Genomic DNA, 27957 nt, shown 5'->3' on the forward strand with positions numbered 1-27957 from the left:
GCCGAATGCCCCTGAGTTCAATCCCTGGCACTGCCACCCCCCTTCATCTTAACAAAATACAAACAAATAAACAAAAATTGAGAAAATGTTAGTGAGAATGTAAAATGATACAGCTGCTGTGGAAAATAGTATGACAACTCCTCAAAAATCTACACATATAATTACCATAAGATTCAGCAATTCCACTTCTGGGTATATACCCGAAAGAACCAAAAGCAGGGTCTCAAAGAGATATATCTGTACATCTATATTCAGTGCAGCATTATTTATGATAGCCAAAAGATAGAAGCAACACATGTATCCATCAACAGAGAAAGGGAAAACAGATGAATGTATGTAACTACAATGAAACATTATTCCATCTTTAAATGGAAGGAAACTTTTAAAAAATATATTTTTAGTTGTTGGTAGACCTTTATTTAATTTATTTATTCATTTACATGCGGTGCTGAGAATTGAACCCAGTGCTCACACATGGTAGGCAAGTGCTCTACCATTGAGCCACAACCCTAGCCCCAAAAAAGAAGGAAATTTTGACATGCTCCAATATGTATAAATCTAAAAGACATTATACTAAGTGAAATGTCAGTCACAAAAGAACAAATACTGTATGATTCTATTTATGTGAGGTCAAAAATTCTTCATAGAGTAGTCAAATTCATAGAGAAAACGGTATGGTGGTTGCCAAGCATTTGGGGGAGGGAATGGGTACCAAGTTTTAGTTGGGGAAGATGAAAAAGTTCTGGAGATGGATGGATGGTAGTGATGACTGCACAACAAATCAATGCATTAAATGCATTCTAAAAACTAGACACTTTAAATATGGTCAATTTAATGTAATGTTTGTTTTACCACAATTAAAAAAAAACAGAATGAACACACTTTAAAGAGTAGAACTAATTAGAGAAAAACCTTTCTTCCTAGCTCTTTTCCCTTTTGAACAATCTAGTATAGGCATTTTGCAGCTTTTGGTATTGTGAAGTCAGAAGAGAATATATAAAAACTCCCAGTGAACCAAGGCTTCCCTGTGATCCTCGAACATCTGGAACAAAAAGCAAGCTCGGCAGGCTATAGGCACTCCTGGATACTTTGGTCTGGTTTTCTAGGCCAAAGACTGCCTTCTTAGCTCTGTAGGCATGCAATCCAGAGTTACAGGGAAAAACAACAAAAGGCAGAAGTAACCTTTAGTTGTCAGTCTGTGTGTTGGATCCTCTAGGAAAAAGAGTGGACTTTTAGTTCTGAAAGGCTAAAACTTGTCTTATATCAAAATGTAAGTCAGTCGCAAAGCAACAATGCCAACATTTACATTCTAAGTTCACAGGACTTTAAAGTTCCCACAGGAAGGATCCTGCTCAAGTTTTGGAATCTTGAAAGGCAGAACTGCCTGTTCTTCAACATTCAGTGTAGCCTGAGGGTTAGAAAGGTTATAGGTTGGAATGTAGCTCAGTGGGAAAGCACCCCTGGGTTCAACCTCTAATATCTCCCCACCCTGAAATCACCAGTCCAATTAGGATACTTTAAACCCGAGGCTGTGAAATACCCTTTCCTCCAACTTGAAGCCCAGATCTGCTTGAGTGTGGTGGGAGATTTTTTTCCCCCTTTTTTAATATCCAAACCTAGCTATGACACTTCCGTCTACTACTACCTGTACATCTGTTTCCTACAGAGTACTGTTGCCTTAAGTGAGATGCGTGAGGCTTCTGTAGATGTTGGGGAACAAGATGGAACAAAAATGCTTCACACCTGGCTCCCAAATTACAGGAACGCTGGACTGGGGCCAACACAAGCTGGCACAGCACCAGCTGAAATGGACATCAATTAAGGAGCCTGTCATCTTTCAAGACTAGAGGGTCTTTTTTCACTCTCAATCTACTGCTCTACAAACCAGCCACGGTACCACTGGTAGGGTTTTCCAGATGGGATTATTTTCCTTAGATTCCACATTTGCAGATTTATTATGGAACTTGTTTTTAACCCCTCCATGTTTCTGAAACCAATGTGAATTATTTACTCCACATTACAGTTTTATCTTCAATTGAATTTGTCCATAGCTAAAAAAATAAATAAACAAAATTGTACCTTCATGGGCAGAAAAATAAAAGTTTTAAGCTGCCTAAAAGCTACTGCTTTGTTTACAAAAAGGCATTTAAATAACTGAGATTAGTGAAGGGTCAGAAATTCTTCTCTGTACACATCACTCCTACTGGGGTCAGAAGCCAGAGAGTCTTGACCAGATGCCACTATACTGGAGAAGTAGACAGACCTCTAATACTAAAGCAGGCCTCCTCTAACCATCACATGCAGTGTTAGTGATCCATACCATGTACAGAGAGAAAAAGAAATTTTGCTAGTGCCTAGTCAGTGGCAAACGCTGTTTAAGAAAAAAAAACCTCAACAGGGATCAGCAATTTAAAAGTGATGAGATTCCACATAGCATCTTATCTTGACTTTTGTCTCATGGAGCAAGACATATTTTCTCCCCTGTACCTAAGTGGGCTGCCCTGTGGAAAGAATTCCATGCAACATGAAAGAGTTCCATGATAAATAAATCTCATCCACATTTAATGTATGTTCTGAGAACTGAATTCCATTGCCTCAGGGGGCATCTGTGGCTGCCAATTTGTTCTCATGGCAGAACCCTGTGTGGCAGAGCCCTGACTAGGTTCTGCTGATGCTTGTTTGGAAAAAGAGTCCTGCTGGAGATGAAAGCAGCTCTTCAAAGCGGGTGACTCCTTGAAGGCTATCACTTTAGGGCTTCAGAACGATTACTTATCAAAAGTGACTTCACTCTGGGATGTACTCTGGGCAAGAAGCTGGCCAGCCTATTCTGTCGGAGTTTACCAGAGCTGGAGAGGTCCCAACGGGTTTGAAGTGATGGCAGGAAGTGAAGAGCCCAGTGAAGCTGAGAGTCTAGAATCTACATCATAGGTGGGGATAGGAGAGAGGGATGGAATTGAAAAAAACTTCAGACATCTGTCTGCACAACTCAATCTTGGCACACCCTTCCCCACTTCTTTTATTTTAAATAAATAAACAGCTTGAAAAGGTGGTCCTCACATCTTTCTGCTGATTACGGTCTCAATTTCCTTACTTGCCTATACCAAGAAAGCCTGAAACATCAGCTATAAGCATTTAATCAGTCAAAACTTAGTCCCCCTAAAGTGAAAGACAAGCCACAGACCCAAGAGAAAATATCGGCAACACACATATATCTGACAAAGAACCTGCATCTAGAACATATATAAAGACCTGTTAAGACTCAGTAAAAGAATGAACAACCCAATTTAAAAATAGGCAAAAGATTTGAACACTTTAACCAAAGAAAATATACAGATAGCAAATAAAACACAAAAAATTGCTGCTCAATATCATTAGCTATTACAGAAATGAAAATTAAAATAATAATGAAATACCTATTAGAGAATGACTTAAAAACAAAGCAGCAAAAAAAATTTGACAGTACCAAGTGCTGCCAGGGATGCAGAACAACTGGAATTCACATACACCCAGCCACTCGGGAAAACAGTTTGGCAGTTTCTAAAAAAGTTATACACAGACTTACCCTATGAACCATCCATTCTATTCCTAGGCATTTGTTCAAGAGAAATGAAAACCGAGCTCACATAAAAACCTATGCATAAATATTTATAGCAGTTCTATCCATGACTACCAAAAAGCCATAAACAGCCTAAATATTCATCAATTGGTATGAAAAAGTTGTAGTAATATCTATATGATGAAACACTGTTATGCCACAAATCAATTATTGATATAGGCAACAACATGGATGAATCTCAAACACAGGATGCTAACTGAAAGAAACCAAACACACAAAATATATATATTTATTATGTGACTTTGTTTAGTGACATTTTGGAAAAGGCAAAGTTACTGAGACAGAAAACAAGATGACAAGTTGCCAGAGACCAGAAACAGGAAAAGGAGCTGGATGCATGAGGGAATTTAGGGGGGCTGATGGAAAAATGCTTTATATTTTAATTGTGGTGATAGTTACATGACTTTTTACAAGTTTATGAAAACATATAAACCAACTAATACTGGTTTCAGAGAATCCTTGGGGGTTAGGGTGAATTGGAGGAACATCACTCCATATACCTGAGGATGCACACAGGTAGAGTGTGACTGGACTTAGACAGCCCACCTTTACCCTGAAATTAGAGGCAACACTGAAACAGACTAAGCTATCTGTTGGAATAAAAGGAACTTTATGCTCTTTGTGCTCCAAACTTTTAATTATTTTTCCAAAATGTGACTAGACAACACAACCTTCTTTACACAGATAAAAAGATATCAAGTCTCAGGCTGGTTTTTCTCCTCCTCTGTTTCCTGTTTCATTTGGGCAGAGGTCTCTGTTTCTACAAAGAGCAAAACGCATGCAAGTTTAAATCACAGTAGAAATCAGAGGCCTACACTTACTGGAGGCTTCTTGGCCTGAATGGTAGTATGAACAGACACTAATAAAAATAAAGTCCTCAAACACATTTTAAATAATGAACAAACACTTGCCAAACTCTACTCAAAAATATACTCCAAGAAATCTCTGTCATGTTTTCAGTGAATGAGGTTAAAAAACCAAAATATCCCTGTAATACTAAAGTTTCTTTTATTTAATATCATTATTACCTAATAGTGAAATGATAGGGATGGGCATCTCTGAAGTACAGAGTTTGAAGAAAAAAATTGGTGTTTTATGATAAGGTCATAAGAACATGGGGGTAATTAAGTCTCGTGAATACAGATGTATTGTTATAGCAGTTCCTAAAGGGCTGTGAAGGCAGTTAACTTGAAAAAGAGAACATATTCCCACTCCCACCGCAATAGGTGATCGTCATATCTCCACTTACCAGCACTAGTACTTCTTGGGTGCTTCAAGAGAGAGGAAGGAAATACTTGGAAATTATAACTAAGCTACAATCCTTCAAGAGCAGAAGCATGTAAGCATATGCACGCATACAAATGCAGAGAAAGCGCTTTTTTATTTAAATAGAGGAAACTGCCATGTCTACCTCTATAAGCAAAAGTATTAATCATCCACCGTCTGTTTTTAATCCACATGCTCCTGATCCTGCATCTGAATGTATTGTTATCAGGGGAAGGAATATTTCTGCTCAATCTTATTCACCAGCCAAAACCCTGAAAATGTGAAAACCACATTGGTGACGTACCTTCTTGGGGACCCAGAAAACTCTGCTGAGCTGCTGCCTTTTTTTGTTGTGTTATTTGTTTTCTTTCTTTTAAAATGATGAACAAATGTGAATTTCAGGGGGGACTAGAAGGGGAAAAAGGAACAGCTCAAGTTACAGGTCCTTTCATATCACAGAGTGACACTATCCTTAGGGAAATTAGTACTTTCTCTTCTGTATTTCCCAAAGGGGATCCAGCCACACAACCTGATTGACATCAGCCTGTAGGATGCAAGCTTGGGCACCCAGGTGCATCCCTTACTGAGCATTTACAAATGAAATGGCAAGTCCAAACAGAAAGCTTTCCTCCCTCTTGTCTCCATTCCTTCTGGTTCATGCTTTACTAGCTGTAAAAACAGGGACTAAATAAAATAAGCGTCTGTATTAGTCTAAGCATGTTTCTCCCATTCTTTGTGCTGGCGACCCTTTCCCCTCCACATGCTGGCCCCCAAAAGGGTCCCAAAGCCCATATGTGTGCTTGAGTACCTTCAAAGGCATTAGTCACCACCCTTGCAGTCTCACTCTAAACTGTGCATGGGGCCACCCGTGACACAAAAACTCTGGCAAGATTAGGGGATGGCAAGAGCAGAAGAAACCACAATACGCCTGAGACTCCCAGGAGAACAATGACTAGTGCTGGTAGGGAATAGACTGACAGACAGAGCAGACAGACTCTAACCAGGCCTTGCTCTGTTTTCGATGCAACACAAATGTTTTCCATTAGAAGTTCCCTGTCCCACAAACACTCATACATGCGGCTATGAAATCCACATACTTAACTTCTGCTTTTCTGGCACTCTGACCCAACTACCTCTCCTGTTCCTCTGGAAAAGAGCACAGAAAAGAGTGAACAGATTCCAGTATCCTCAGTACAAAGGTAAATGGAAGAGAACTGGAATTAGAAGTATGCTTACTAAGTACAAGATTGTGCTTGAGCAGGCTAAATAGAAGAGGGGAGAAAACAAGGACTTTCTTTTTCCTAAAACAAGTTCTATCTAGCTCTGGATCTTACTGGTTGGTCTCTCTGCTTTCAGCTTAAAGTTTGACTTTACTTTCTAGTAAAGTGTGCAGTTGATCTTCATCACAAGGTGTTGGTCACCATTAAAACAAAAACAGGCAAAAACCTCAGAACACTCATTACAAAGCCTGCAAAATTCTAGTACTAAGAAATTAGGGAATGCAGGCTTATTAGTAACTCAGATTTTAAACACTCAGAACTAGATGAATATTTCACTTGTGAGAAGCAGCTAAACTAGAAACTCCTAAACCATCAGCTATCACTCCTCCCACCACTAGTTGAATCCTGTTCCTGGTCATCTCTAATCACAGAAGTGAGGACACATGGATGTTTTATTAATCCCTTACAGGAAGGAGGAAAAAACAGAAACAAGCCAAAATTCAAGAAAATAGTAAAAGACATACACTGAAAAGAAGGGAAAAAGTGAAGTTTAACTGGCATGTGAGAAATAAAAAGGAAATCCCCTATTCAGGCAGCTCTGGAGTTCCCTAATTGCACAAGAGCAGAGGACACCCCCTAATGTGTATGCCTTGTTAAGCAATTGCTCAACCTACAATCATTGTGCAATTCCAACCTTCCAAAGCTTTTTTGCTGCACATATGCAAACCACGTTTTCCTCTGCACTCCAGAATTAAGAACAGTTTCTCATTTTTCTCTTCTTCACTTTGGGGTGTGTGTGTATGTACATGAGCCAAAAAAAAAAAAAGTATTGCTAGTTAAGCATTCACTACAAATGAGGTTTTACATGATTTCATTTGGTTATTTCTGAGTTTACTGGTAGTCAAGAAACATTTGAATTTACTCTTAGGCAGCTAAGGATCTATTTTTCTTATTCTGACAATAATGATATCCCCCCAAATTATCCACAAAGACATCAAACCCTCAAAAGACTTTGTTCTAAATAATGGCTATTCTGGAAATATAAAGCAGTTAGCAATGGCAGTTCCTATTTTACAGTAAAAATTCCAGTGGATGTCTAGATAAATCACAGTCTACATTGCTAATCACAAACTTTCTACTCAGAGAAAAGCAAAAAGCAGAAATAATAATAGGTGTACACAAAGATGAAAAAACTGACCAAAAAACCCAAGAGGTCACATAGGGAAACAAATTTGCCTCTGTGAAAAAAATCTCAAGCTGTACATTGTAAAAAAATCTATTATAAAAACTAGCTACTAACTAGGAGAAAATATTTAACAAAATGTATAAAACAAAATATTACTATATGTACAATGTATAAAAGAACTCCTTCGTATTGTTAATAATAGCTCTATAAAAATGGGCAAGGCCACATATGTGCAGGAGAGATACTTAAATAGACAATAAATATATAAAAATATCCTTTATCAAGTAGTAAACAAATGGCAATTAAAGCAAGATACTTTTTTACTGAGCTTCAGAAATTTAAAATTCTGATAATACAGTGCTGGTGAGGGTAGAAACACATACATTGGTTGGTGAGGAGATAGAAACACATACATTATTAGTAGAAATGTAAATTGGTATGATCACTTTGGAGGACAACTGACAGTACTTGCCAAAATAGTGAACAAAACAGAATCCTATGATAAAGTAATTTCACTTGTTGGCTATACCATACAGAAATAGTCTTATAAAAATTTAAGTATAAAGAAATTCTTTTGGGCACTGTTTGCAATAATAAAAACTGGACAAAACCAAGTATCAATTAACAGAGGGAGATATATCATGTCTACACAATGGAATATGATACAACTTGAAAAAGAATGATGTGGATTTACATGTGTTGATTTGGAAGGAGTGTATAAAAGGTGTACAAAACAATGAAAAAGTAATACATACACAGCCTTCATTTTTATTTAATTAGGAAAAATTATTCCTGTGAATGTAACAGAAGGATGGTTACCAAACTGTTAAGTAATTAAAGGGAGAGAGTTATACTATTTTCTATAATTTTATATACTTATTATATTATTGCAGAAATTATGGATTATCTTTTATAATTAAAAAGTAAAAATAGGCCACCTTTTCCTCCTGAACATGTAAAGTCTTTTCAACATCAATGGCCATAAATGTATGAAAAAACTGATTTTTAGGCAGTGGACAATAGGGAGTATAAGATCATAATCCTTGGACTGAGGTTGTGGCTTAATGGTATAGTGCTCACCTAGCATGTGTGAGGCACTGGGTTTGATCCTCAGCACCACATAAAATAAACAAACAAACAAACAAGTAAATAAAGTCATTGTGTCCATCTACAACTTAAACAAACAAACAAAAAGATTATGGTCCTTAAGAAAAAAACCATGAAATCAGCCTGTGATCATCCTAACCATGACATACAAAGCATAATCTCAAGCTAATTATGGCGGATCTGATGATCTAGGAGGCAGACAGCAGAATTTGAGGCAAAGTGGCTGGAATCTGTGAGTAAGAAAATAGGTAGGAAAAGGTATGCAAAGAATGGGCATAAAGTTCACGTGAGAGTATTTAGTGAAGATGGTAGTAAACTGTGGTTCCTTAGGCTAGGGTTGTGGCTCAGTGGTAGAGTGCTTGCCTAGCACATGTGAGGCACTGGGTTCAACTGTGTCCAAACTAGCCAATCCCACCAGAGGCTTTCCAGAGTGCAGCTGGGGATGAGTGTGGAACATGGAGCTATCAGAGGTCCAGCACAGCTGGGGAAAGAGCAGTACCCAAGGATGAAGGAACCAGAGTTCTGATACTACCAGAGTGCAGAGATTTTAACACTGATAACATTCAGTATCCAGCTGAGATTCCAGAAAGGCCACATTTTAGGAGTAAGGGCCACACCCCTAAAGTTAGACCTAATCTTAAATGTATATTAGTAGAGCCCAAAACCAAGCCTAAAACAAAAAAACTGCACAGACAGGTATTGGAGTTTGACTACTGTCAAGTTATTAAGGCTTGGGAAATATCCCAGATTTCTATATATCTTCATTAATGTATATATAAGTTTAGGATGATCAGGTAGTACTTTATCAGCTAAAATTTAAAAACAAAACACCACTCTTCAGAGGAAGATAACGAGACTCAGAATCTTTATAGTCTGATGTACATGACATCTACTAATTAAAAATAAAATTACTAGACACAAAGAAACAGGAAAATGAAATCCATGTGTGATACAAAGCAAATGTGAGATGGCCCAGATGTTTGCATTAGCCAACAAAGACTATAAGCAGCTATTATAAACATGTCCAAAATACCAATGAGAAGGATGTTCAAAGAATTAAAGGAAAGTATAGTCTTAGTAGTGAACTAATAGGAAATGTCAGCAAAAAAAAGAAATTATAGAAAGAACAAAACACAAATTTGTGAGCTAAAAAGCAAAACAATAAAATAGAAAATTTCGCTAGATGATAATGAATCACTCTATTATGTATAATTATTATAATGTATCAATAAAATTTTTTGCTAGATGAACTGGGTTTGCTGGTGTATTGTAAGCTTATAATCTCAGTTATCTGGAAGGCTGAGGCAGAGGATGCCAAGTTTAATGCCAACATTGGCAACTTAGTGAGAGAGACCCCTTTAAAAAAAAAAATTAAGAAAGGGTCAGAGACATAGCTCAGTGGTAGAGTACTTGACTAGCAGATATGAGACCCTGGGCTCAATCCCCTGTAACTATACTCCCACAAAAAGTAGAACTCAGTGAACTTGAAGGGAGATCAATAGAAATTAAGAAATCTGAAGAACAGGGACAAAAAACATAATTTATGTACAGGAGTCTTGCAGATCTGTTTGACTATATAAAAATGTCTAATATGCATATAATTGGAATGCCAAAGAGACAAGGTAATTGCAGCACAAAACAGAATAATGTCTGAAAGACATCCCAAATTTGTTTAAATTAAAAAACATCAGCTTACATATTTACAAGGCTCAGTGGATATTAACCAGGATAAATATAAAAAGAAATATGCCTGGGTTGGGGCTATAGCTCAGTGGCAGAGTGCTTGCCTAGCATGTGCAAGGCACTGGGTTCGATCCTCAGCACCACATAAAAATAAACAATAAAGGGGGCTGTGGCTGTGGCTCAGAGGTAGTGCAATTGCCTGGCATGTGTGAAACACTGGGTTCAATTCTTAGCACCGCATATAAATAAATAAAATAAAGGTTTATTAACAACTTAAAATAAAACAATAAAGGCATTCAGTCAATTTACAACTACAAAAAATAAAAATAAAAAAGGAAGTATGCCTAACATATATCTCAATCAAACTTTTGAAAACAAATATTAAGAAAAAATTTGAAGCAGTCCAAATAAAACATTACAAAGAGGGACGTAAGAACAACTGCTAACTTCTTATGAGAAAACAGTAGAAGCCAAGTGACAACAGAACCACATTCAGAAAGTCTGCTGAAAGGAAAAACAAAAAATAAAACTTTGAATCCACAATTTTATATCTGGCTTAAAAAATGCAAATGAAAACCTTAAAAGATGAAAAGAAATAGAGACGTTTTTAGATAAATAAAGGCTATGCGAATTTGTCACTAGCCATCCTGATGATGTCCTGTAGGCTGAAGACAAATGGTATGGAAACTTGATTTTATAGACTAGAATGAAGAACACCAGTAAATAATTGGATAAATATAAAAGTCTATGTTTATTTTTCTTTCACATTTCACTTAAAAGAAATGAACTGCTTGGCAAAAATAGTAATGTAGCATAGCAAGGTTTTTAACATAGGGAAACTAAAAGATATCTGCACATAACAAGACAGGGAAACAGAATTAAACTATTCTTGGAGTGTGAAGCAGAAAGCATAAATATGAAGTGTAGAGAGACACAATACTGACTCTAATTCTAGGCTGAAAAGTCAAGGATCCTAACTGTTAGCCTACAACAATCATTAAAAAATAAAAGGATGACAAAAGCAGAAATGAAATATAACACTAAAAGTATTGAAGAAATCTGCATGACCTTGGGGGCAAAGCAAAGATTTCTAAGACAAAAAGAAACTAATTATAAAGAAAATATATAAAAACCTGAATTTCATCAAAATAAAACATTTTTGCTGTTCAAGGCTGTATAAACAAATAGAAAAGCAAACCAGCTACAAACTCCCAAGAAATATTCACAGAACATATCTAAGTGTTTGTGCCCAGAATATAGAAAGAATTTTTGTAACTCAAAAAACCAAAAAACTCACCACAATGTTTAGAAAAGGCCAACAGATTTGAAAATTTCTCAAAGACATAATCCCGACTTATGATGGTTCAAATTAGAATTTTCAAAATTATCATGGTGAGAGAGCAACACACTTGGTAGATTTTGAATTATGATATTTTCCCACACTGGTGATAAAAAAAAAAAACCCTGATAGTATACTGCTGCTGCTATGCTATAATGTTCAGTAGATTAGGTTTATTAAGTACATTTTTTATATAGAATATTTTTAAATTACAATGGGCTTACTGGGACATAATTTCTTAAAAGTTGAGGTGTTTCTATATATGAAATGGCAATAAACCCACAGAGATGTTCATCATTCAAATCAGAGACGTTTATCAATAATCATTACTCAAATGCCACTCAAAACTGAAATGAAGGGCTAGGGGTTGTGGCTCAGTGGTGGAACACTTGCCTAGCATGTGTGAGGCACTGGGTTCAATTCTTAGCACTACATTAAAAAAATTAAAATAAAGGCATTATGTCCATCTACAACTTAAAAAAAAAAAACTGAAATGAAGCCAGGTACAATAGTGCACACTTGTAATCCCAGTGGCCTGGGAGGCTGAGGCAGGAGGATCACAAGTCCAAAACCAGGCTCAGCAACTTAGCAAGACCCTGCTCAAAATTTTAAAAAATATATATTTTTAATTAAAACAAAACAAAACAAAAAAGGGCCAGGGATGTGGCTCAGTGGTTAAGCTCCCCTGGCTTCAATCTTTGATACAAAACACAAAACAAAACAAAAATTGAAATGAAGCTGGGCTTGATGGCACACACCTGTAATTCCAGGAGGATACAAGTTAAAGGCAAGCCTAGGCAAATTAGCAAGATGTTATCTTAAAATTAAAAAATTAAAAAAAAGTCTAGGGATGTAGATCAATGGTAGAGCAACCCAGATTCAATCCCCAGTGCCGCAAATAACAACATACCCCTGACCAAAAAAAACTCCTAAAATTAGATGTTATTTACTTACAAGAATGGCTAAACAATCAAAACAAACATCCCACATGTCCATCATCAAATGAATGGATAAAGTGTGATATATCCATAAAATGAAATATAATTCATGAATGGTGGAAATGAATTACTGAAAAATGGAGATGGCATAGATGAATTTCATAGACATTAAGCTGAGCAAAAGGAAAAAGACATAAAAGTACCTACTACAAGATTACATTTACGGGAAATTCTTCAACAGACAAGTCTAATCTATAGCAAGAATAATTAGACCAGTGGTTGGCTGAGGCAGAGTGGGACCGAAGACAGGTGAACTTGTGAACATTTTGGGGAGAAGGAAAAACTCTATATCTTGATTGGGATAGTCGTTACACAGTGGTTAACATCAATGCAGAAATATTGTAATTATATATCAATAAGCTGATTAATAAAAGTAAAGGTATTAACTATAATTGTTTAAAATGCTTTTTTAGTTGTAGATGGACACCATAGCTTTGTTTATTTTTATGTGGTGTTGAGGATCAAACAAACTGCCTCATGTGTTAGACAAACACTAACACTGACCTACAACTCAAGCTATATTTTATATCTGTAAAATTATTAAATAATCATTATTTTATGTATTTGAGAGACTGATTATATTAGTTAAAAAAATAAAGAGACAGTAAGTACTGAGATTATGGGCAGTAGTTTTTTCTCTAATTATAGTACATCCTCCTCTAATTTCAATTTTATTTTTAATTGTGGTCCATATTTATTAAGGTCTGAGCCAAAGATTGTTTTTATATGTACATATGTAGGTAGGTTGGTAGGCAGATTCAGTTTTTATCTACCGGCCATTCCCATCAACCATCACTATTTATTATAAGCCATCCTGACTGTCCTGACTTTCTGATCCTTAGATGCTACATGTCCTGACTTTCTGGTCCTTAGATGCTACATGACCACTATTCTTAGATTTTTGCACTTTGGCTGCATGTCAAAAAGGTGTGCCATCCTATGAGTATATTTGACACTTCTTGGAGCATTCTCAAGTGTTTGCTTAAAAACCAACCAACCAACCAACCAACCAACCAACCAACCAACCAACCAACCAAGTTCTCTCTTCAAAGATTCATATTCTGGACATTCAGGTGTCTTTGAATCCAGGACATTCCAAGATTTGAAGAACATCCAACCCAGAGAGAAAGATGTGAGTAAACTTAACCTGTTCTAATCCATTCATATGAACTTTTACTTCCTTGCTCATTTCAGAAACTATCCTGGGAAATCAGATGATCTTCCTCAAACCAAGTCAAAAGTTTCCAAGTTGCTAGTGAAAACTCAAGCTTCCAGTGAAAATAAAACTATCAAAGGCAAGAGAAGAACTGTAAATACTGAGTTAATATGTTTGTTCAATCACTCTACTACTGTATTTATATATAATTAAGAGCGTGTGCTCTAGACTGATTGCCTGGATTTGATTCTATCATTCTTAGCTGTGTCATCCTGGGTAAGTTCTTTCCTATAGCAAAAATTCCCACAGGGCTTTTGTGAAATTTAAATGAAATAATGTAAAGCTTATCACATAGTGCCAAACACATGATAAGGACACCAAGTGTCATTTATATAGCTCAGAGTCTTCTAGGAAAGGAGACCATCCAGACATGTGACTCTTCATATATATTCAGGAAAGATATATTCATAGCATTCTGAATGTAATTTTTTTTTTCTGAAGAGCTCAGAAAAGCTATCTGGCAAAATGGAGGTAAAGCATGTGAACTCTCAGGTAATATGATTATAATTCTAAAGTTACAGATAGTATTAGAAAAACTACTTATACCTGAGGTCTTTATTTTCATGGGCACAACAATCTTCGCCTAATTGTTACAACTTCAGCATCCACCAAGTTCCTAAAAGTAGAGATTCTTAATGGTGTGGAATCCAGACCATTTAGCATGACGTGTGAACTTATTAGAAATGCAATATTCAGTCTCTCCTCCTCCCCCAAATCAGCAACTCTCAGGGTAGGGCACAGAAATTGGTGAGGTTTTGTTTATTTTTTGCAGTACTAAATATTGAACTCAAGGCCACACACATGCTAGACAAGTGCTTTACCACTGACCTACATCTCAGCTCTTTTTTTTTTAATATTTATTTTTTAGTTGTAGTTGGACCCACACCTTTATTTCACTTGATTTTTTTGTATGTGCTGCTAAGGATCGAACCCAGTGTCTCACACGCATGAGGCGAGCACTTTACCGCTGAGCCACAACCCCAGCCCATCCCAGCTTTTATTTTTTTATTTTTTTGGTACCAGGGATTGAACCCAGAGGCACTTAGACATCAACCCACATCCCCAACCCTTTTTATATTTTATTTTGAGACAGGGTCTTGCAAGATTGCTTAGAGCCTCCCTAAATTGCTGAAACTAACTTGGAACTCACAATCCTCCTGCCTCAGCCTCCACAGCAGCTGGGATTACAGGTGTGTGCCACCACACCCAGCATCACAGCTCTTTTAAAAAAAAATTTGAGAGAGGATCTCGCTAAGTTGCCCAGCCTGCCCTTGAATTTGGAGATCCTTTTGTCTTAGTCTCCTGAGTGATTGGTTTTACAGTTGTGTGCCACAGTGCCTGGCCTATAGTAAGTTGACTTTAAAAAAAGAAGTAGGAAGCAGTTTACTCTGCCCCAGAAACTGGAGTTTTAATAAGCTTTCCACAAGATTTTGATGAATAGCAAAATGTGAGAATTACTATCCTAGAATAAAAGAAAATACCTAATTACTGACCTATCCACAGTACAGTAAAAAACTGAGTTCCTCATTTGGTTAATTAGATTTATAAATTAAACGAAAACTGATATAATCTGAAAGAACCGGAATAAACAAAAGTAGTAATTAATAATACTATAAATTTATAAATTACTAGGGTGAGAGGTGAGAGAACATAAGAAAGGTGAGGGCTGTGCTGGGGTTGTGGCTCAGCGGTAGAGCGCTCGCCTTGCATGCACGAGGCCCTGGTTTCAATCCTCAGCACCACATAAAAATAAATAAGTGAAATAAAGGTATTGTGTCCAACTATAACTAAAAAAATAAATATTAAAAAAGAAAGAAAGAAAGAAAGAAAAAAGAAAGGAAGGAAGGAAGGTAGGTAGGTGAGGGCCACAAAGAGGTGGGTGGAGAGAAATACCTAATATAAAATGACAGTGTGTGAGGGCACTGGCAAAACAAATCATTAAACAAAGGTTTTTAATTATAACTAAAGGGAGAAAAGGCAAAAAATAAGCCTGAATTCATAATGTTTTCTTGCTAAAAATCAAAGGACTTTTCAAAACACTATATGGTTCTTATTTTAACTATCCCTGGCAAGGGCTCATTGGCTCAAATAGGCTAAAGAGAAGGAAATAAGAGTTCATAGTTTCTGAATATTTACCTTCCCCTTCTTATGAGAAAGGTGAGGGGAAGGTAAAGAGAAATTATCTCAAAGGGATAAAAACAAACAAAAGATCTTACCCAGCATGATGCAACAAAGAAACATTTCTTATTGCCTACTTAATAAAGTATCAACAACTCTCTCTTCAACATGTCTCTAAATTCTAATCTCATTCAGTATAAAAACAAAATATCTCCTGTAAAAAGTAACCAGAGAAAGTTCAAGTCATTCATAAACACCCTTACAATTTATGGGGGGAGGTGAGGAGATAAGTAAGTATTCCAGTGGTAAAATGGGCAAAGAACGCAAGGTAATTTATAATAAATACAATCCAATACACAGAGCCAATAAACATAATAGTTTTTAAAAAACCAACATTATTAGTAATCAGGGGCTGGGGTTGTGGCTCAGTGGTAGAGTGCTTGCCTAGCATGTGTGAGCACTGGGTTAGAGTCTCAGCATCACATATAAAAAAAAAAAAAACTTAAAAAAGCCAACACTATTAGTAACCAAATGAAAAGTGCAACAATGAGATGCCATATTTTTGCCCATAACTGGCAAAGTTACAAAAGTTAAACCACATTGGTAAGGAAGTTAGAAAACAAATACCCGCCCCCCCTTTTTTTAAAACACAGTTTAAATAGCTATATATTGTTTGGAGGACAATTTGATTTTATCCTGAAAAGTCTTCAAAATGTATCTACCCCCTCTGACCTAGTAATTCCACTCAGCTGGGCTCTGTGGCACATGCCAATAATCCCAACAGGTCAGGAGGCTGAGGCAGGAGAATAGCAAGTTCAAAGCCAGCCTCAACAACTTAGAAAGGGCCTAAGCAGTTTAGCAAGCGCCAAACAAAAAGTAAAAAAAAAAAAAAAAAAAAAAAAAACCCTAAGAGACAGGCAAAGATTTGTGTATGAGGCTGCCTGAGATGATATCATTCATAAAACAAAAAAGTCAGTACAAAGATACATACAATGATATGTATTTCCTAAAATAAATAATGAGGACTAAACAAATACTATGATATAGGACTATAAGCTATGCAGTCACATGCACATATTTTACAGATGATAAGTATATGTTTGCTTGTTTTTCCCCTTCCTTTTAGATGAGGTATGTTGCTCAGGTTGGTCTTGAATTCCTGGGCTTTATGATCCTCCTGTTTCAAGCCTCCTGAGTAGCTAGGACTACAGTCACATGCCATCCCATCCAGCTCAGTTAAGGTTTTGTGGTATTGAAAATCACAATATGAACTCAACATCTTTCTCTCAAGACAATGTCCTTCCTTCCCATCCTGTCCCCGTATCTACCTATAATGCTGGTGGTATTTCAGCACGTAAAGAGCTCAGCACAGTGCCTGAAAAAGCATAATTTTGTTATTATTATGGTTCGATTACTTTCTCCAGAACTTAAGAACATTTTGTGGCAGAAAGAGCAGAGTTTTATTTATTTTTCCTGGAATATAATTATTTTGCCTGGACACGGTTTTATTTATTTTGTTATCAGGATTGTTATTCTGCTGGACATGGTGGCACATGCCTTTAAACACAGCTACCTAAGAGGCTGAGGCAGGAGGATTGCAATTTGGAGGCTAGTCTGAGCCACTTAGCAAAACCCTATCTCAAAATAAAACAAAAAAAGGGCTGGGAGCTGTGCACGATGGAGCAAGCCTGTAATTCCAGCTCAAGAGTTGGAGGCAGGAGGATCTCAAGTTTAAAGCTAGCCTCAGCAAAAAAACAAGGCAATTCATTGAAACCCTGTCTTTAAATAGGGATGTGGTTCAGTGGTTGAGTGCCCCTGAACTAAATCCTCACTACCCACCACCCGCCAAAAGGGGGCTGAGAATGTAGCACAGTGGTACAGCGCTTATCTGGCATGTGTGAGACCCTGGGTTCAATCCTCAACATTATCCCCCTGCACTATACCCCCTGAAAAAAAAAAAAAAAACAATCATTCCAGGGCTGAGGTTTTAGTTCAGTACTAGAGATGCTGCCTAGCATATGTGAAATCCCTGGCATATGAAAAAAATATTTTTTTAGAAGATAGATACTCCCCTTTTTAAAGCATATTACACACATACAGAAGTAGAAGACTGGGCTGGGGATATGGCCCAGTAGAACAGTGCTTGCCTGACATATGCAAGGCCCTGGGTTCAAACCCCAACACTGTTGAAGAAAAAATAAATACTGTTATGGACTCAATATAGCCCTTATTCAGATTCAACAATGATCAATGTTTAGCTTATTACTCCCACATTTATAGGTCTATCTGCCCCACCCTGCCAAATTATTTTGAAGTAAATCCTAGATATCTAGTCATTTATTAGAACATGGTTTATTTACTTATTTTTATTAGTATTGTTGTTGTTGTTGTTATTATTATTCTGGGAATTGAACCCAGGGGCGCTTATCCATACAGCCACACCCCCAACCCTTTTTATATTTTATTTAGAAACAGGGTTCTCACTGTGTTGTTTAGGGCCGCCCTAAATTTCTGAGGTTGGCTTTGAACTTGTAATCTTCCTGCCTCCGCCTCCTGAAACTGTTAGGTTACAGGCATGAGCCACCATACCCAGCAGAACATGGTTTATTTTCGTTTTTGTGGTACTGGGGATTAAACCTAGGGATGCTCTATGACATAGCTACATCACCAGCCGTTAAATTATTATTATTATTTTTTTTTACTTTGAGATGGGTTCTTGCTAAATTGCCCATGCTGGCCTCAAACTTGTGCTCTCTTATGCTCAGATAGAACATGGGTTTTGAAGTTATACAAACAAGGGTTTTAATAAAACGAAGGTACTCAAACTTAGATGGCAGGTTTATTGAGAAGAAATATGGTATGCCATACTTAGCCCAGGGATTGACACATGATAGGTAGATGATTATTTTTCCTTGCCATGGAGAAAATTAAAGCAAAACAAAAAGAAAAGAAAGATGAGTAACACCTTATATAGGAGTGAGAGAGTCATACAACAATCTAGGGACAGAGCACTCCAGGTTAAAAGAGGAGTAATTGCAAAGACCCTTAGGTATGAGCGCTCGGTTTGCTTAAGATACAGCAAGGATGTCAATATGACCAGAGTATATTTGGAACAAGGAGAGCAGTAGGAGTGAAGACAGAGAAGGTAGTGAAGGTGCACTCAGATCACGGAGGACATCAAAGGCTATTGTTAAAACTTTGACTTTTCAAGAAAGAACAGCCACTGGAATAGGGTGGCTGAGGCAGGAGGATTGCAATTTTGAGGCCAGCCTCCACAACTTAGGGAGGCCCTAAGCAACTTAGCAAGATGCTATCTCAAAATTTTTTAAAAATAAAATAAAATAAAATAAAAAGGGCTGGGGATGTGACTCAGTGGTTAAGCACCCCTAGTTCAATCACCAGTGGAAAGAAGGAAAGAAGAAAGGAAGAAGGGATGAAAGGCGAAAGAACAGCCATTGAAAGTTCTGAAGAAAACCGCTATGATTTATTATGTGTGAAAAGATCATTCTAGTTGCTATGCTATAAACAGCCAAGAGTAGGAAGAGGGAGAACCACAGAAACCAGTTAGAAGGTATTTCTATGAATGGAACTAGGGTGTAGTGGTAAGAAAGAGTTGTATCTGCAGGTATAAGGTAAAGAAGACATGAGTTGCTGATAGATTAGATATAGAAGTGTGAGAAAAAGAAGAGCCAAGAATAACCCCAAGATTTTGTCAGGAACAAGTCAATAATCAATGTCACCATTTACACAGGTGGGGAAGAATGAAGGAAAACCAGGTCTGGGGCTTAGAAAGTGAAGTGGAATGTGCAGATGTTACATCTGTTGTACTTGTTTCAGTCCCTGAAGTCTCAGTGAGCTGCAACTGCCTCCTGGGCATTCTGGTCATCATTCCCACTAGCTGAGGGTGGACTGGGGTGCTGTGTTCTTTAGCCAGATCCTATGTTTGGTACCTAACAGTATAGCTGGGACTGCTGATGGATGGGTAAAGATGGGGTATGCGAAGCCTGAAGCAGGTGAGGACTCTTCCCTTGTCCTACATTGAAAGACAGGTAACTCAACAGCCATCCTAAAACCACCCTGTGGAATCAAGACTATTTTGAGGGGCTGGGATGTGGCTCAAGCGGTAGCGCGCTCGCCTAGCATGCGTGCGGCCCGGGTTCGATCCTCAGCAGCACCACATACCAACAAAGATGTTGTGTCCGCCGAGAACTAAGAAAAAATAAATAAATGTTAAAAAAAAAAAAAAGACTATTTTGAGATCTCACACACACACACACACACACACACACACACACACACACAAAAAGTACAAGGATGCTGTGTCCCAAGCCATGGTTATCCAGTTTCCCTTCTAACTTAGTATTTTCCAAAGAGTACAAACAACTTGTTAGCCGTCCTCAGCCCCACATGCAACACATCCACATTATTATCCACTGAGACTAGAAGAACAGAGTTTCACTCTTAAGTTTTTGCTGGAAAGGCTTAAAATGAGTATTCCGCCAAAGAAAAAGATATTCCTCAAATCCATTAAACATTAATGCATCCAAAAAGTAGGATTTTTGACAGTACTAGGGATTGAACCAAGGGGCACTTTACTACTGAGCTACATCTCCAACCTTTTTTATTTTTTATTTTGTGATAGGGTCTCACTAAGTTGCCCAGGCTGGCCTTCAACTTCTGATCCTTCTGCCTCAGCCTCCTGAGTAGCTGGAATTACAGGTGTGTACTACTGAGCCCATTGAGTATGTTTTTTTTCCTTTTCATATTTTTTTTATTGGTACACTACAGTTGTACATCATGGCAGGAGTCTTTATTACATATTTGTACATGCATAAAACTTAACAATATAATTTGGCCAATATCATTCCCCAGTATTTCTCCTTTTCCTTCCCCCCATCTCCTCTACTCTATTGATCTCCATTTGATTTTCATGACACCCACCCCCCTTTTTTTCTCTCTAGCTTCTACATGAGAAATAACATACAACTCCTAATTTCCTGAGTTAGGCTTTTTTTTACTTAACATAATACTCTAAAGTTCCATTCATTTCCCTGCAAATGACATAATTTTATTCTTTATGGCTGAAATAAACTCCATTATGCATATATACCACGTTGCCCTTATCTATCCATTCACTATGACACCTGGACTGGTGCCGTAGTTTGACTATTGTAAATTCTGCTGCTATTAACATGGGTATGCATGTATTGCTATAGCCTGCTGACTTTAATTCTTCAGGATAAATACCAAGGAGTGGTATAGCTGAGTCATATGGTGGTCTTTAGAGAAACTGCCATACTGATTTCTATAGTGGTTGTACTAATTTACAATCCCACCAACAATGTAAAAGTGTGTTTCTTTTTCTCCACATCCTCTCCAGCACTTATTGTTTGTATTTAATACTTTTGTACTGTTTGCCATTCTAATTGGAGTAAGGTGAAAGCTTACCTTTGTCCCCTAACATACACTTTATCTAAGTCAAATGACTTCCTCCTGAGAAGCGATTTGTGGTCTCCTCCCCAAAAGCATCTCTCCCAGCAAGATGTGGTGCTAACAACTGTGCAAGAAGTCAGGCACAGGGTGCCCCTGTCTTCAGCACAGGATACTACTCCCAAGTCTGTAGCTGCTACTTCCCCAGCGGAGTGAATGCTACATAGGAAAAGTAGAGTAGTCTGGACTGCCCTACTCTCTACCTGGCTGAAGACCCAACTGTTAAGCAGAGACTAGGAGCTCCAAAGTCTCCACCAGTGCAACAGGGAATGGGTTTTGTTTTCTATAAACAGACAAGGAAAAGTATTCAAGTTAAACACAGCCCTTAGAGAAAGGAATATAGAAACCAGGCGGCGGGGAATGCTTCATATTCCTAAAAGCTTTTTTTGTAAGTTAACACATGGTGTCTGCTTCTCTCTAGTCACCTATTTATCACTCTCCTCCTTAGAGAAGGGAAAAAGCCCTGGCTGTTTTCCTAGTGCAGAGTTTTGTGGCTGGGGGAAGAAGGAAGGGGGAGGGGAGAGGAAGGAGGGTGCTTTAAGCATGATGCAAACCATTTGGAGCTGAGTGAGAGCACTGCCAATACAAGCTGCACTATTTAAACAAGTGAGGAAATGATCGTATATACAACATGCCAGCAAGCAAACGCGTGCGCGCGCATGCGCGCGCGCGCGCACACACACACACACACACACACACACACACACACACACACACCCCAAAGGAAGTCGAAGGGGCTTTTTTTTCAAAATACAGAACTGGATGTCAGTGGCTAAAAGGTCGATATTTTCCCTTAACACCCTTCTCAGTGACTTAATCATGTTCCGTTTGCACAGAAAACTTCCCAAGAATAAAAAAAGTCTGGAGAATTAAGAGGAGGGGTGAATAGGGAGGGAAGTTTGGCCTAGGGCTGACCTTATCCGAGGTTTTCTCCACGTAGCAGGGGTCCTGAGGGGCAGCCAGCAAGGGGACAAAGCCCGAGAGAAGTCGATCCTCTTCCAGGATAAGAAGGGTGAGGTCATCGTCCGGGTCCTTGTACAGTGGCACCTCAGACTGATTCACCGCAGTCAATATGTTACAGAAATCAGCCAGTGTTGACCACACATCCACAGCAACCCTGTGAGAAATAAGGTCAGAAAAGAAGAGCAGCTCTAAAGAGAGACCAATAAAAGTATTCTCAGCACTCGTGAGCAGAAAGGTTCTTGCAGCAGAAGTTGTCCAGGCTGGCAGCTGCCAAGAAATCATACCAAGAATGCTAGGATATGAAATTATGCCCATGGCAGTAATCTAGGGTGTGTGTATATCCCTCCATGCAAAGCTGAAACTGTTTAGGGGGAGTTTTTAATCCTAACCAGAGAGGAAAAAGAATTTGGAGGATCAGTTGCCTAATGCAGGTCCTGTCACCTTTCCAGACAGTGTGCTAAGACACTTACTCAAACACTCTAGACACCCAGTGCCTGAGGCAGCTCCCAGAATTCCCCCTCCCATGGAGCCAAGTATATGCCACACAGATAGCAACTGGGCACCAGCCTCCCTCCAGCCATAGCTACATGGGGTCCAGTCACTGAGGAAAGTCATGTGGGTGTTCCCCTTACGATGCTTTAGAAATTTTCTCCATAAGTGGGAAAACAAACACACATAGATCTAACAAACAAACAAACAACAAACAAAACAAAACAAACAAACAAAAAAAACCTCATTCCTGGCCTGCCAAGATCTGTCCAGGAAGATATAGCCTCTCATACATGTATTTTAGCGGATGAACCACTATCAGTGCTGTCTTGACTATCCCACACCTTCTCCTTTCTCCTCTAGCTACATTCTGGGACTGTCCTGGTTTTAGCACTGGAAATATCACATCTCCCCAAATCCTCCAGTTCTGAGCAAACCAAAATGGTTGGTCATCCTCATTGCATATCACCAGGGCCTGGGTGAATGAGAAGAAACACTGAAAATACAAAATTTGGCTCTCCCCATTTGAAATTCCAAGTTAGAATTTTAAAAAGAGAATTTGTTTCTATCCCACCATCACTTGTCAGTATGCGCAGTCATCTACTGTGGTTCAGATTCCTGCTTTGGTGGGTGTTAAGAATCCATTCAAGCTTTTTAAAAAAAAATATTGGACCGCCAAGGGATACCTCAAATTTAGTCAGATGAAGTGCCTGACAAATGTATAAGACTTGGGTTTCTCCTCCAGAAAAAAACTTTAACCTGAGAATATGGAACAAGTAGTATCCTATGGATACTTAATTTTATTCCTTTACATGCACAGGAGAATTATAAAAAAAAAAACTTCATAATTAGGTTCAAGAAGTGGAGTGGCAACACATAATAAGCAGGGGGAGGGAGAGGAGGGGGAGAGAGGAGGGGAGACAGAGGAGAGAGGGAGGGAGGGAGGAATCTCACTAGTGCACTCTAAGCATCATCCTGGAATCTCCCCTGGGGAGTTACTGTGCATTATTTCTACCTGCCAGGGAGGGGACCTCAGACCCTTTAAGCAATTTGTTTCTCCTGAAGATTAGAAATCTTTGGAAAATGGCAGAAAAGAGGGGATTCAAAGGATATACCACTGAAGGTAACGTTAGGGGAGAACGTGGGGGAAAGGTACGGGAACTCCCTGACTGGCCCCAGGTGGAAGGAGGCTTCACTGGTTTATTTACTGTAATCACTGCACTAGGAAAAGGCAATGAAATGAAACATCTTGTTTTCAAGAGTGTCCTGGGAACCAGGCGGAACACAGCCCCATTAATCACACAACAGCACATAATCAACACACGTGTACTGCAGAAGTAACTTGCTTCACAGGCTTTGCTCAGGAAAGAGAATATGTTTGGGAAGAATCATCAGTGGGATAAGAATCTTCTAAAGCTTCTCTCTCCACTGACACCGACAACCAGACTCATTCACAAAGCTCCATCTTTTGGCTCAGCCGGGTTTGGCTGTCAGAAATGTTTAAATATGGAAAAAAATAAACAGTTGCAACACGTTTCTGTGCAGAGATCTGCCTGAGCCCCTTTGTGATGTAATGGGAAACGCCACATTCAGGCTACCAGCTGTAGAATAAACAGAACTTTGAGGGTTAAAAGGAACTGAACTTTCCACGACCCCATCTGCAGAGAAGAAAATAATAAGAGGAATGATGCACTGCCCCACAGCTCTGATAGTTTATCCTCCGGTCCCGGCTGCAGAGACAAGCACCGGATGTGATAGGGCTGCTCAGGGCCGCCTCCGAGGTTAGCGCTGCCCATGGGAGACACACAGGGAGGCTCTTCCAGTTTCCCACTTCCTCCCCCAGTGCCCTGCTGGCCACTTGAGCCCATTGCCTGAGTTCAATCCCACAGTGCTGGTAAGCTTTGGCCAACAGACATTGCTCGGCTGCAGAGCAGCAATTTGGAAAATAAACAGGAAAGACGACAGTGAGAAGGAAGAAGGTGAAAAGTCTCCCAGCTGAATTCTTGGCTTGAGGACCCTGGCTGGTGCTGTGCAGGTCAAGGTTGCTGCAGGACATAGTTAGGGGGTGCAGTGTGAGTGCAGGCAGCAGGAGCCCCAGCCAGAGAGAGGCGGCAGAAAATCACCCACTGCTGCCACAGTGGGAGGCCCCACATCCCTCTCTCATCTTCCCACCCCTACCATCTTGGATCCAAGATGAAGAAATATGTGGTACCATGTGGTTCTCATTACCCTGCTCTCCTGTCCCCTAAGGCTCAGATAAACCAAAACTGACTCCTCCCAGAGATTGCTGGCCACCACTAGGGACCCCTGCCCACATCTGCCTTTTGCCCATTACCACCCACCTTGTGCCAAAACCTTAAGGCTCACTGCAAAATAAGGTGGATGAGAATTCCCACCCTAATGTTCACTTTGTAAGTCAGCAGCTGGTGCCAAAAGACATAGGAAGTGCCCTGAGTTCCCAACTCAGAAATACAAATAAAAGTGGACCAAGGGTCAAGTTAGACTGATTGGAATCAAGGGAATACACAAAATGCTTCAATGAAAGGTCACTTTTGCCCTGGTCAATGCAGCCTGATCTTGTATCTGAACTGAGTAGCTACTTTCTTCTGGTATCTCAACTCTTTGCAGAGGTACAGACATAGAGAGTGTCAGGAAACTAATATTAAAAGGGAGAGGTCCTCTGAAAATCTAGGTGAGATGCCTGAACTCATAAGGTAATTCCTGGAACTCTGGCAACGTCACCTCAGCTTACCCCAATCAGACCTCTGGGCGGGGAGGTCAGTTTCCTGTCTGAGTGGAAAGGGAAAAGCTTAGCTTTGTCCTGCTTTAGTTCCTTATTCCAACCAGAAGCACCTTCTAACCTTCACCCCACAGCAGTCCTTGGACCCTCAGGATTCAAAGTTGGCTAAGTAACTCAAAATCAAATTCTTCTGGCTATGAAGAAGCTTTATACAGCTCCCAATCTTCTAGAAAGGCTTGGACAATGACCCCCCCAAAAAATTCTTTCTGCTATTCTCAAGCCACCTTTGATTCTAAATGGATCCTCTAGAGTGCTACAGTCTGTTAAGTTCTTCTTGCTCATTCTGGTTCAACTTTTATTTTGGGAAAGCTCCCAGAGTCCACAAAATTCCACAAAAATTAGGGTGCACTCTTCACCAAGCAGACACAAAGCAGCCAGAGAAAATGAAACTACTCAATAAACCAATTTATGGCTCCCAGAACTGTGGCAAGGGAGTCTCTCAGCAGCTGGGATGTGATTAGTGCACAAGGATCAGCAGTTGCAGGGTGACCCACTGGCCCAACCCCACAGAACACACCACACACAAGGAAAGCAGACCCCTGGCTGGAGTGTCTGAACACCAGATTCTAGCTTGGGACCGACCAGCACTGACTAGTTAGAGGTATGTGCTCAGAACCAAGGCCCACTCACTTCCCTACAGACATGCATTCACTTACTCCACCAGGAAAGGAAAAAAATAAGAGTTAATTTACTTTTTATTGCCTCAGAATTCCAAGGTTTAATGTAGCTGTCAGTTTGAGTGCAGTGCAGCTGCTGGCCGATACAATGCAGCCCAGGCCAGCCCAGGTGACTGGGGAAACACATTTCACAGAAATGAACCAACACACACTCTTGGCTGGCTGGTTGGGGGATATTGACTTGGGGAATCAGATTAACCCTTCAGGCTGGGGTTAGTTCTGCAAATAGCATTAGAAAAGTGGCTTCAGTCCAGAGAATCAAGAAGCCCTGCTCTCAGATGGGCCAGTGGGTTTCTGTGTTTCTGAAATTTTAGAGTTCTCTCATAGGAGATATTACCCAAATACACATGCCCTGAAAGATTAAGGTGTGAGATATGTGAGGCAAGTTATACCACAATAATCTATCTCCTTGCCTGAAACTCAGGAAGAAAGGCACATCTACCAGCATTATAGAAAACAGAGATGATCTGTTCTGAAGGCTCCAACTGGGGTGGGGCTGAGGGAAGATGATAATTTGGAAGGGTCCATCCAGGACTCAGTCTCTTTCTGGAGAGACTAAGAAAGGACTAAGTACTCACACACTAAGGGAACAGGCTGACTGGTGATTAATATCAAGTACAATGACCCCATGTTACAAGCCTGCAGGGGCCTGTGGAGGTGGCCATTTCCTGTGTAATACCAGCTTGTTTAAACACTAACATTCAAACTCCACAGCTGCAGAACAAACCCGGAAAGAGTTGAGTGAGAAGAAGCCCTGCATTGTGTTTCAGAGCTATAGAAGATCAAGCAATAGTACAGATGGGAAAAGAGTTGGGTCTTTTGGTTCCTGGGGTGAAGAGATTTCAAAAAATAGCCAACATGGCACAGAAACTAGGCATAAAGAAGCTGAAAAAGAAAAAATCCACAGACTACAGACTCACAGGGGAAAGACAAAAGGCAATAACAACAGAAGTGCTCTTAAGATATTTAACATCTACTTTTAAAAACTTATTTCCCCATGGGAGCTCACAACTCCACTCTTGGTTCCAACGGCTAACATAAGCACACTGTTGCCCTGGAGGACTTGTCATCTAACTGGAGACAATGGCAGGACGTGAGCAGCTAATAGCAGAAATGGACCCAACCAAATAGTCTGGCAGAGTTAAAAGAATAATGCTTAAAATGGTTTAGTAAGCCAAGATGTTATGCCAACCCTATTTGTAGTAGGATGAGTATCTAGAGATTGGAAGAAATCCATGCAGCTCTCTGAGATTTAAGTATTACCAACAGTGTGCCTTCTAGGTGCCCCCATGATACCAAGAAATCAGAGATCACCATTCTAGGAGTCCTCCAAGAGATGTTTACTGGGTAACCATTACAGAATATAAAATCCAGTTGAAGATGAGTCCTTTTATAGTCCTAGTTAATACAAACAAATCAACTAGGGCCTTTGGTAAAGTATCCAATCCTAAATCAATTCTGCCTAATAGGGCAAATCAAATTCTGAAGCTCAGTCCTCCTTTACTATTGCACAGACATAAGCTTCCCCAAGTTCTAAGCAATACAATTAGAGTTCTATGGCCACAACAGGTCAGAGTAACCTCATTCCAGGATTTCTCAAGTACAGAGTACCTTTACTATGTCCCTTCCCCAACTTCTATCTAGCTCAGAGCCTTATTTAATTTCAGTTCTCCAAAGTCACACTCATAAGTATAGCCTCTGTCACATCACTATGGTGTGTTAAACCCATCAACACTGTGTTTTGGGAAAGAGCAGCCCCTAGGGGATCTTGACATCTCCACGGCATGAG

The 27957-nt window shown here is 39.3% G+C and overlaps 1 protein-coding gene across 4 annotated transcripts in view; it reads right to left on the minus strand.

Annotated features, from left to right (window-relative positions):
* Smg6 (SMG6 nonsense mediated mRNA decay factor) overlaps nucleotides 1–27957 on the minus strand; it is a 234817-nt gene that overhangs the window by 88898 nt on the left and 117962 nt on the right. For all 4 annotated transcript variants that reach the window (XM_005327910.5, XM_021728164.3, XM_021728163.3 and 1 more), the window contains one exon: nucleotides 22155–22356. In XM_005327910.5, the coding sequence (XP_005327967.1) occupies nucleotides 22155–22356 (202 nt within the window). The remainder of the gene's footprint in view (nucleotides 1–22154; nucleotides 22357–27957) is intronic.

This window comes from Ictidomys tridecemlineatus, chromosome 3 (assembly GCF_052094955.1).
Source record: "Ictidomys tridecemlineatus isolate mIctTri1 chromosome 3, mIctTri1.hap1, whole genome shotgun sequence".
Lineage (NCBI taxonomy): Eukaryota > Metazoa > Chordata > Mammalia > Rodentia > Sciuridae > Ictidomys > Ictidomys tridecemlineatus.